The 12,391-nt window shown below is 36.9% G+C and overlaps 1 protein-coding gene across 1 annotated transcript in view; it reads right to left on the reverse strand.

Moving 5' to 3' along the window:
* Nucleotides 1-4,603: 4,603 nt before the first annotated feature.
* TBX20 (T-box transcription factor 20) overlaps nucleotides 4,604-12,391 on the reverse strand; it is a 55,963-nt gene continuing 48,175 nt past the window's right edge. The window contains exons 7-8 of the mRNA XM_007078569.3: nucleotides 6,640-6,752; nucleotides 4,604-4,947 (exon numbers count right to left, since the gene is read on the reverse strand). Coding sequence (XP_007078631.1) covers nucleotides 4,607-4,947; nucleotides 6,640-6,752 — 454 coding nt within the window. The 3' untranslated portion in view covers nucleotides 4,604-4,606. The remainder of the gene's footprint in view (nucleotides 4,948-6,639; nucleotides 6,753-12,391) is intronic.

The following is a 12,391-nucleotide window of genomic DNA, read 5'->3' on the forward strand; positions in this document are numbered from 1 at the left end:
GTGAGGAAACAGGTACCAAAAGTCACAAAGCAAAGTGTGTAAGATAATTAAAGGTGTAAATGTGTGCATATATATCAAAACACACCATTTTTAATGAAAGAAATTAATATCCACACATTTGTACTTCTGTACAATTTTGGGTAATATATAATTTTAAGCTGTTTACAAATAACATGTAATGCTTCAAATATTACATAATGTTGATAATACATTTCTAGCAGAAATAAATATATTGCACTTAAAAAGAACTTCGTTAGGTGTTACTTCATAGTATTAGGCTTATAACTTCTTTTTTCATAAAACATTTCCCATGCCCTTCCCCCCACCCCCAACACACACACTTCATTACAGTGACTGTTCTCACGCAATTCATTAAAGCAAACGGACACAGCAAACGATATAACTGTGATAGAGTCTACTAAAGAGGCTATATCCAATTTTATCCTCTAGGAAATAAAAGGGTTTTTTTAGGTTTCTGAAAATAAGGAAAAAAACCACAACTAAACACATATTTTAATGTATCAGAAGTAAAATACCAAACTGTATTTTTTGTCCAGATGTATTATTTTACCAATGTTTTTATTTTCTTATTATCAGGGAAGGGGATTGGAATTGAGGAAGGGATAGAGAAAGAAGAGTGAGAAAATACTTATGGATTATTTGCCTATCAATATTTATAAATGAAACTTTGCATATTTAAGCATGCCAAAGAAAGATAAGTATTAGAATATTTTATAACTGGCATGGAATAGCAGTGAAGAAATTATTTTATGGTTTTCTAAACATTTAAGAATTTGTAACCTTCTCTTTGCCTGTTTAAAATAAAATCCTTGCATTCTGAAATAATATAAAAACATGTAAAATCCATCCTCCACCCAAGCTGCCTAAAGGAGCCAGCTGAAAATCTTTCTATCCAGTGCTTTATTTCTTTCCAGTCTAGATTTACAGTATAATATTGTTTTGTTTCTAATAATTATCAATTCCATACATGTTTAATAACAAAAACAGTTTCCTTACTTAGTCAATGGAAGACTGAGTAAAAATATTGTTTTCCTTGCAGTATGTGACCCTGGCACATTACATAACTGAATTTTTTGAACTTTAGTTGCTGAGTCATGGCTAAGCTTGACTGCATATTTAATGGAGTGGTAAAGTCCTTCTTGAAGCTCATTTTTCTCAATATGGTTCAGCTTAAATATAAGCAAGACGCCTGAAAAGCTAACATGAAATTCAGAAATGGATTAAATATCCCAACATCTCTCTGAAAAATTCATAGGTATGGGAATGGTGATCTTTTCTTCTAAAAATACTTTTTCTTGGCCTTTTGGAGGGTGTCCTTTTTATTTTTTTTTTTGCATGGGGGGGGGCAGGAGATGTTGTGGCTAGAGAAGCACAGTGACAGAGATGTGGATGAGAGTGAGGGAGGGGGGAGACCTTGGAATACCCCAGAAGTTAATGTAACTTCTATAGTATAGCCCGACACAGGGTTTTTCTCAATATCTTCTTAATATCTCCCATTCTGTGCCCACCTGCTAGGAATAACAACAAACCTTCGTCATAAACTCAAACCAGCGGTGCAACCTAAATTCATTAATGCAGACCTTATAACCTAATAATTTGTGATATGTTAGATACAAGATGGAGAGATTTTACTTACATACCGCTAAGGGTCGGCAAAGGAGGGGGAAGACTTGTTAAGTAAAAGAAATAATTGAACTTACTCAGCATTATTGATAAGTGTTCTAAAAACAAATCACATACGCAGAACCTACGGAGTTATAAATTAATTCCTTCAGGTTAGACAAAGCAGTTCCGGAAGGGCCTCTTTGTAGCAGCACTGCACATTAGTCATGCTTTTTGATACTGTGATATACCTGGTGGGGGCAGGGGGGACCCTACATTTATTCCAAATAGTCTGCAACTCATGCTCTTAATTATTCCATTGGCTTTCCCACTAACTATCTAGTTCTTGCAATTACTTTTGGTAGAATTAGACTTTAAAATCTTAAATACCTGAGGAGTTCAGTAAGAATCAGCAACCAGAATAGTTTAGAAAGACCCTGGGGTTGGGGTAAATTTCTACCCTTGGTTCTCACGGTTAGAGTGACTTTGATCACAGGTTAAGTTCCATGTCACTTGTGCTTTTTCTTCCTCTTTCAAATAATGCCAAATACTTTAAAAAAAAATTCCAATTTAGAATTTCAGGTGTTATTTCCCAAAAGCATGCTTTGGTATCTCAGTCTTTGCTTTTCTCTAAGCACACTACTTATTTTTAGTTTTATATTGCATAATTACAAAATAAAGTTATGAAGTCAGGAAATACTGAAGTAAAGCCATATTACAAAAACAAACCTACTTTAAGATATGTCAGTTGGGAAAAATGTCTAAATAGTATTAAAATGATGCTTTCATTCTCATTGAAAAGAAAACTCAGATACAGATTCACTGTAGTAGACCAGTAATTTACCAGAATATCGAGTAGCATCATGTTAAATAGCATCTAGTTTTGTTATTCCTGCTTTAAGCAGCAGTACTGTGTATTAAATGGAGCACTGGCAGCAGGCCAACTATTAAGTATCAAATCCCTATCCTAAGCTCTATGGATACTTAAACATTACTTATAGCTGTTTTTTTTTTTTTTTAAATAAACGCACATCTGTGCTGTGTTTGAAAACAAACTACCTGTGGACACTATAGCATAACATGCAAGAAGTTAGAAATTAGCCTACAGTGTCTGCCATAGGACTTTGAGATGCTTGGGGAGCACAGTCCATGCTTCTCCATAAGCAAACTACGGGACACAGTGGAGAAAAACAATTGCAAAGTCCAACAACAATGGCATCACATAGACAGGCTATGCCATTATGCCTTGTTTCATAGACTAGAAATGCCCAAGAAAGGCATTTGATATGGAAAAGCCTAACAAAATAACTAAATAAAACCCCATGCACTCTGATAAGTATATTGCATTTACCCCCCCTCTACTCTCAGCAGTGATATTTCCCATCTCTTTTAACAGATTTAATACTTTTGCAGTCAGAACAAAGTAGATACAAAATTTAATTAGGATAAAATAGAGTTGTGGAGAGTTTTCTAAAGAAGACAGGTTATATCTTACAGCTAGAAAGCATTATAAAGTTGAAGGACTATAAACTTTATTAAAGTTGCAAAATGCCAAATACTACCCTGACTTCAAATGCTTAGATACATATTGCCCCCTAAATATAGAGATTATATATAATTAAAATATAGTTAATTATTAAACATTAAAGGAAGGTTTAAGAAAACAATAAGAACTCAAAGTGAATAAATACTTTGGATTGACTTATAAACACTGCCAGTGTTTCAGTCAGAGAGTCATTGAGTTGACATACAATTTCATATAATGGACTAGGAAAATGATAATGGAGTCACTGAACGGAACAGTAAGAAAGAAGGACAAATCATTTGTATGACTCATAATGCTTCATGAACATAGGTTAAGTGGTGGTTATACGGGCATTCAGAATGGTCATTCATAAATCTTTGTCAATCGGTGTTAACAGCTAATCTAATAACAAAGCAGATTTACCAAAAATGAGAATTTGGCCCAGTGCGTTTTACCATCCATAAGGTCTCCCAAAGCTGAAGTAAAACTAAAGGGGCCTTTGGTACCCATGGCAGAGAAATTCCTTTCAGGACAGGGCAACCATCTTGGTACTGCAGATTGAGAGAAAGCCTCCCGTGTCATCATGTAGAGGCTTTAGAAGTGTTCCCCAGTGAATGAGTCAGCAGCACACTTAGAATGCAGCCCAGAAAAATATAACCTCAATTGTGTAATGTAACACATAGAGCCTCTTGCTTCAAAATTGTATATAGGTTTTTTCTATGTAAATGGCAAGTCATTGCAAGAAAGAGAATTAGGAAGAAAAAGACAAGACTGAGAAAGAGTTTGTCAGATACTGGCCCTTCAGTGTTACAAAAAGAGCTTTGTAAGGTCATTACCATCTATTCATCCACAAAATAGGATGTGTTAGCATTATCTCAGCCCTTTACCCAGCAGACTAATACAAAGGAAAACTAAACATGCTTAAGCTTCAGCACTACAAATATTTCTCTGTTGGCTCTCATTTTCCTCAGAGAGAAATGGACTTAAGTTAGTCATTATGCATTATGGTCGGTATGTTATACATATTGCCTCTTTGAAAATTCTTTAAACCTGTGGAAAGCAGAAAGATAACCTCTACACATTGATTTTATACATTACTGCGCTGACACAGCATTTTTAACTGCTAGGTATAATGCACCTTCAGATTCCTCTGCCTTGTGTTATTCAATTTTCTGGGTAAGTTAGTATCCTATTGGTTGTAGGACTTAGGCTGGCTAAGAACTTGACACTGATTCTCTCTTGAACCCAAGAGCTTTCTCCGAGCTACACATGAGTCCTGGTCTGTGGTGCATTCCCTCGGCAGTAGGCTTTATTGTGAGTCCAGCTCTCCTCTTTAATAGGTCCCATGTCTCCTGGAGAGCCCCTGCTCCACACCCCACATCCCACCCACCCCACCCTCTCCCACATTTCATACCCATTTGCACATTCTGGATCTGGATTCTCCTAGGTTTAGAAGAGTCATACAAATGGTGTCATCACCGCGGAGGAATGGCGCAGTCCTTGGATAGCAGCATAAGGCCCCTGCTGAAAGTAGTGATGATACCGGGGCATGTGGAAGGAGGGGAATGTCGGGCCGCTCCCCTGCATGGAGCCGGCAATGGCCGACGGGGTCAGAGGCACCCCAAGTCGGCTGTACGGTGGCAAAGAGCCCTGTATAGGGTGAGGAATGGGTGTCGCTATGGATGCTGTGCTGGTGCCGAGAGCAGCGAGGGACTGGGGATGCTGAAATCCAGGAAAAGTGGAAGAAGAAGAGACCCAGGAGCTGAGGGACAAATTATCAGATGTCGTAAAGGCCGACCCTGAAACAAAAAACCACTCATCAGACTAGAAACTCTATTTCAGTGTGCAAATCAAGAATTACATTATCTGTGCAGATTGATTTATTTTTTTAGAATATATAATAGATCTGCAATTTAAAAAGATAAACACGTCAACCATGAGTCAGAACTACCTTTCCAGATAAGAAGATACCATTTATACCATAAGGAAGAGAGAATTTACTAAATAGAAAAAGACTTAACTCATTAGATGGCCTGTATGCTCCTGGAGAATGGTCAAAATACAAGTATTCTGCCTGAAAGGAATAACTGGATTCCCTTTAAAGGAGCTCAGAGGGTACCTGGGTGGCTCAGTTGGTTAAGTGTCTAACTCTTGATTTGGGCTCAGGTCATGATCTCACAGTTTGTGACATCAAGCCCCACGTTGGGCTCTGCACTGACAGTGTGGAACCTGCTTGGGATTCTCTCTCTCCTTTTCTCTTTGACTCTCTCTCTCTCAAAATAAACTAAAAAAATTTTTAAAAAACAAAAGGAGCTACAAATAGCTGGTACCTGTCCTAAACTCTATAGCATCCCTATAAAGAAGGCTGGACATACGAGCCTCAACAAAGCTACTTGGTTTCTAAAGGCCTTGTGAAAACCCACAGAATGTTTTTCTTTTTCTAGCTTCTTTTTCTAGTTGCAAGAATAATTTTTCCTACATCACAGCATCCACAAATTTAAACAAAAGTTGACGCTGGATTTGCCAGCTGTATAATTACCAGTAGTTCATTTGGATTTAGTTATAAGAGATGTCCTATGTTTTGACAGATTACGCTATTCCATAGAAAGGACATAAAAATATGACAAAGGGCTCTCTCCTCACACAAACATCCCTATGCTCAGCGTGAAGCACCGTCTGGTTACTCTTCTCTGGACTCCCAGATGCAGACGGCTCCTCTGTGAGTCTTTGGGACAAAGGAACTTTTCAGTACTCCCCTACTGTCACCGCTGGGGCCACTGCCTCTACATAATGCCCTTCACTAGGAACATTTTCTTTTTAAAAGGGTTTTCCATTTTAGTCATTGGTCCTAATAAGATATTCCTGGAACCTCTTATAAGTGGAACAGATATAGTCCCTGATTTTTGGATGATAAAATTGAGGTTCAGTAAGACTAAAGGATTGCCCCCAAAGTCTAATAGCTCTTTGGTGGTAGATCACAGACAAATAACTCCTGAGCCCTGACTCAGAGGCTGGGTGTCCTTTCACTAGAAAACAAACCACAGGAAACCATCAGGCAGAACAATCACTTAAGCCTCAGAGGCAGGGGCCCCTGGGTGGCTCAGACGGTTAAGCGTCTGACTTTGGCTCAGGTCCTGATCTCGCAGTTCTTGAGTTCGAGCCCCGCGTCCGGCTCTGTGTTGACAGCTCAGAGCCTGGAGCCTGCTTCAGATGCTGTGTCTCCCTTGCTGTCTGCCCCTCCCCCGCTCATACTCTGTCTGTCTCTCTCAAAAATAAATAAACATTAAAAAAATTAAACAAACGAACAAAAAGACTCAGAGGCAAAATAATGACCTATATGAAAATCAGGCTCCAGGGTTGCCCCTTCCTCAAGAGACTCTTGAAATACTTTTGGGGCAGACTGCACGCTGAGGACTAGGAGTCTCATCACCTACCTGCCTCTTCCTCATTCTGGGTGCTCTTGCTCTTACGTAGCCCGGAAGCTGTCTTACCTCGATTCTGTGTTGTCTGAACCTCATCCCCCAGCACATCATCTTCTCCTCCATAGGTACGGATGGGTGAGCGGGCATAGGAATGCTTTTGGATCAGGCTCTCCACACTTTCCCTAGGTTAGAGAATAACAGATCCTAAATTAACTAAAAAGTACTCAGAGATGGAGACGGGTCTTAAAGATAATTTACTAGTCAGTAAAACTATCTTCTCAGCCAAAAGACTCCCCACTTCAAGAAAGACGACATTCAAAACATGTGTGTTTGTGCCACTGTAGACTGCTTGGAAACATGACATCAGGCATATAAATACAAGCAACCATAACTGCATAGGATAGGAACAATCCCCTGAAATTCTATAAGATGAAGGACAAAGAGGTGAACAAGAACCTATGACACCAGACTATAGGAATGTAGAGTTTAATGAATGAAAAATGAGGAGTTGCAATGAATCTCTGACTTCATCGGCTAATGAATATAAAGCAAATACTCAACTGATATGAACTGCACTTATTCAACATCTGATGAAATGCTGGCCAGAAGTTCAGAATATCACTAGTCACGAAAAGACTCAATACTCACTAATAAATCCAGTAAATACACAGATTATATGACAATATGGGTAGTTTGGATAATGGACTATTTGAGATTCCTGTTTCTTTAAGATGGAAAATTATAGAAAACCTGTGAAGGACACATAGAATGGCCATTAGGAAATTGAGGCCCCCAAGTAAATTGGTCCATTGACTTTGAAAGTAGTCTTCCTGTTGAAACATAGTCTATCAACTAAAGAATGCAATTAATTTTAAAAGCAAGAATTATTTTGGTATTGACCCATTTGACTTGCTGCACTTGCTGCTGTTAAAAAAAAAAAAAGTCAGCAAGAATTTAGCCAAAGAGGGGCTCCTGGGTGGCTCAGTCGGTTGAGCATTGACTTCAGCTCAGGTCATGATCTAGCAGTTCATGAGTTCGAGTGTCATGTTGGGCTCTGTGCTAACAGCTCAGAGCCTGGAGCCTGCTTCAGACTCTAGGTCTCCTTCTCTCTTTGCCCCTCCCCTGCTCATGCTCTGTCTCTCTCTCTCTCTCTCAAAAATAAATAAACATTAAAAAAAATTTTAAATAAAAAAAGAATTTAGCCAAAGAATTTTTCGCCGGAAATGGAAGTTCATAACAGGTAGCTTACACAGTATACAACTCCAGAATAGCTGTAGCCTAAAGACCAACACTGCATTAACCATCAAAGGACAAAAGAAGAATTAGAAAATTGAAGAAATTGTGTTGAATTAAGAACAAATCAAACACCAAATTTCACATTGAGGGGACAAGGAAAGCAAATAGAATGTCATAATAACTTTCAAAATGTAGTACTTGTCAACATTTCACATAGATATACAGACTTGACTGCTAAAAAAAATATTGACTTATAGTGAATTTGGCCTTCTAAAAAACTTCTATACTCAGAGTTTCATGAAAGCGTTTTGTCAGATTATGTAGCTTGCAAATGAGGATTTAAAAGCAAGCCTAAAAGAAAAGTTAATTCTAGCAAGTATCCAGTTACATCTTTGTTTCCAAAAAGTTTTAAAATAAGCATATAGTACCAACCTCAGGCAGTCACAATGACTGGGATCTATACCCAATAGATTCACATACAGATATTTTAAAAAGTGAAACCATTCCATATTTATTGCAATGGAATGAACTCCAAGATATAGTAAGTGAAAAAGTTAACTACAGAAAAAATGTATAAAGTATGCTACCATTTGTGAATTTAATTTTTTTTAAGTTTATTTATTTATTTTGAGAGAGAATCAGTGAGAGAGAGCATGCATGAGCAGGGGAGGGACAAAGAGAGTGAGAGAGAATCCCAAGCAGGCTCCACACTGCCAGCATGGACCCCAATGTGGGGCTCAAACCCATGAACCATGAGATCATGACCTGAGCCTAAATTAAGAGTTGGATGCTTCATTGACTGAGCCACCCAGGCGCCCCACCATTTGTGAATTTAAAACAGGGAATATATATGTTTGCATATGCCTATATATACATAATATATGGAAATAATATTTCCAGAATGATCCAGTTTCAGAACAGGAAACTGCCTAGAATAGGTTGTCTCTGTAGGGTGGAACCAGGGACCTGAGGGACTGGAGCAATGATTCCCAACTTTGTCTTGATTTTCAAACTTGTCACAGATCCATTTGAGACACGTGGAGCTCTTAAAAAAGAAAAATTACATTGAGGTATAACTAATATACAACAAGTAGCACATATTTAAAGTGTACAACTTGACCACTTCGGGCTGATGTGACCATGATACCACAACTACAAGTAAGATAAACTACCTAACACCTACAAGTTTCCTCATGCCCCTCATGCTCCCTGGTCCCCATCCCAACAAGTTTCGCCAAGGAAACCACTAATATGACTTCTGTCCCTACAGATTAGTTTGCATTTTCTAAAATCATATAAAATGAAATCATATCTCATGTTTCTTTTTTTATCTGGCTTCTTTCCACTCAACATAATTACTTTGAGATTTGTCATTTTGGAGCATATATCAATGGTTCATTCTTATTCTGAGTAGCATTCTGTTTTCCAAGCCATAGTGTATACTATAGTTTACCTATTCACCTTTTGATCTATATTTGCCTTGTTTCCAATCACTGACCGTTACATATGAAGCTGCTACCCATATTCATGTGTACTTTTTTTTAAAAAGGACATATGCTTTCACATCTCTTTTTTTCTTTGCAGAAATATTTTTAGTTACAAATTCAAAACCATCAGATTATCTGTTTCTTCTTGAATGAGTTTTGGTAGTTTTTGTCTTCAAAGAATTTGTCCATCTCATCTAAATTATTGAACTTATAAGTGTTCATAATATTGCTTTTTTATCCCTCCTTCTGGTATCTGTAGAATCTGTAGTGATGTTACTCCTCTTATTCCTGACAATGGTAATTTGTGTTTTCTCCCTTTGTTTCCTAATCACTTTGGCTCCAGGATCATCAGTTTTATTAATCTTCTTTGCTTTTGGTCTCACTGATTTTCTCTATTGTTTTCCTGTTTTCTATTTCACTTATTTCTACTCTGATATTTATTATTTCCTGTCTTCCACTTACTTTGGGTTCAATTTGCTCTTCTTTCCCTAGTTCCTTGAGATGGAAGCTGAAGTCATTGATTTGAGACCTTTGTTCACTTCTAAAGTGGGAATGTAGCCTATAAATTTCCTGTTTTAGCAGCATCCTACAAGGTTTTGTGGGCTGTATTTTCATTTTCATTCATTTCAAGACATTTTCTTTTTTTTTTTTTAATTTTTAAAATATGTTTATTTATTTTAGAGAGTGAGAGAGAAAGCCTGAGTAGGGATGTGGGGAGGGCAGGCAGAGAGAGAGAGAGAGAGAGAGAGAGGGAGACACAGAATTTGAAGCAGGCTCTAGGCTCTAAGCTGTCAGCACAGAGCATGCACAACGTGCAGCTCAAACTCCCAAGGTGCGAGATCATGACCTGAGCCCAACTCAAACACTTAACCAACTGAGCCACCCAGGAGGCCCAGCTCAAGATATTTTCTAATTTCCTTTTTGGTATCTCCCATGATCCTTGGGTTAGACATATGTTATTTAGTTTCTAAATGTTTGGGAATCTTCTAGTTATCTTTCTGCTATTGCTTTCTAATAAAATTCCATTGTGGTCAGAGAACATACTTTGTATGGTGACTTGAATGCCTTTAAATTTATCGGGACCCTCTTTTTGTGGCACAGAGTATGGCCTATCTTAGTAAATGCTCTGTGTGCACTTGAAAAGAAAGTATATTCTGCTGATAGAGAATGGAGCATTTTATAAATGTCACTTGGGTGAAGGTGGTTAACAAAATTGCTCAAATCTTCTGTATCTTTACTCATTTTCTGTCTACTCATTCTACCAGTTTTTGAAAGAGGGACAGTGAAATCTACAACTATAATTGTGTATTATTCTATTTCTCCTTACGATTCTATCAGTTTTACTTCATGTACAACACTTTGAAGATCTCCTAGGCACATAAATATGTAGGATTGCATGTTTTTCCCATGAATTAAAACCTTTACAGGCGTACCTCAGAGATACTGTAGACTCAGTTCCAGAACACCCACAATAAGGCAAATACTGCAATAAAGTCAAATGAATTTTTTGGTTTCCTAGTGCATATAAAAGTTATGTTTACACTACACTGTAGTCTATCAAGTGTGCAATAGCATTATGTCTAAAGAAAATAATATATATACCTTAACTAAAAAATATTTCATTTTTTAAAAATGCTAACCATCATCTGAGCTTTCAGCAAGCCAATCTTTTTGCTTTTCAGGGTGGTGGTTGCTAAAGGTTGGCATGATTATGACAATTTCTTAAAATAAGGCAACAGTGAAGTTTGCCACATAGATTGACTCCTCCTTTCACAAATGATTTCTCTGTAGCATGTGATGCTATTTGATAGCATTTTACCCATGGTGGAATTTATTTCAAAATTGGAATCAATACTCTCAAACCCTTACTGATGCTCTATCAACTAAGTTTATAATATTCTGAATCCTTTGTTGTCATTTTAACAATATTCACAGCATCTTCAGCAGAAGTAAATTCCATTTCAAGAAACCACTTTCTCTGATCATTCATAAGAAGCACCTCTCATCTGTTAAAGTTTTATCATGAGATTGCAGCAATTCAGTCATATCCTCAGGCTCCACTTCTAAATCTAGTCCTCTTGCTATTTCCACCACATTAGCAATTACTTCCTCCACTGAAGTCTTGAATCTTCAACTTGCAAAAAATGCAGTATTCACAAATCACAATAAAGTGACATGCAATAAAATGTGGTATGCCTACATCAGTATGAAATGATCTAATTTATCCACGGTAAATTCTTTGCTCTGAAATCTGTGATACTGATGTAGTCACTCCAGTTTTCTTTTGATTGGTGTTAATATAGGTATATTCTTTCCATTGCTTTACTTTCAACTTGTGTCTTTATATATAAAGCACATTTTTTATATGGCAGCATATATTTGGATTTTGCTTTTTAATCCAAACTGATAATCTCTCCCTTTTAATTGAGGTATTTAGTGCATTTATATTTAATGTGATTATAAATATGTTTAGGTTGAAGTCTATCATCTTTATCACCTATTTGCATCCTACCTTCTCATATGCTATTTACCTTTTCCTTTTTTTTTTTTTTTTGCCTTCTTTTAGGTTGTTTCTTATTATTTCATTTCATCTCCTTTGTTGGTTTATTAGCTATAACTTACTTTTGTTATTTTAGTGGTTGATTTAGTACTTATAGTAAATATTTTTTACTACAACCTTCTAGGCAACTTGAAGTACACTGTAAGACTTACAATAATATATTTCCATTTCTCCATCTTTTGTGCCATTCTTGTCAAACCTTTTACTTTTACATAAATCCTACATTATATTATTATGGTTAATTTAAACAGTTATTTTTTAAGAGATGTAAATAATATGGGAAAAATTGATCTACTTATCCTTATAGCTACCATTCCCACTGCTCTTCATTTCTCTGTATTGATCCAGATTGACACCTAATCTTCCTTTTACCTGAAGAACTTCTTTTAACATGTCTGTAGTACAGTTTGATGATGGTGAATTCTTTCAGGTTTTGTATACCTGAAAAATGTCTTCATTTTATTCTTTTTTTTTTTAAGTTATTTTTGCAGAGTGTAAAATTCTAGGTTGACACATACGTCAAAAATGGTGCTCTACC

The sequence above is a fragment of the Panthera tigris genome, chromosome A2, assembly GCF_018350195.1.
Source record: "Panthera tigris isolate Pti1 chromosome A2, P.tigris_Pti1_mat1.1, whole genome shotgun sequence".
Taxonomy (NCBI): Eukaryota; Metazoa; Chordata; class Mammalia; order Carnivora; family Felidae; genus Panthera; species Panthera tigris.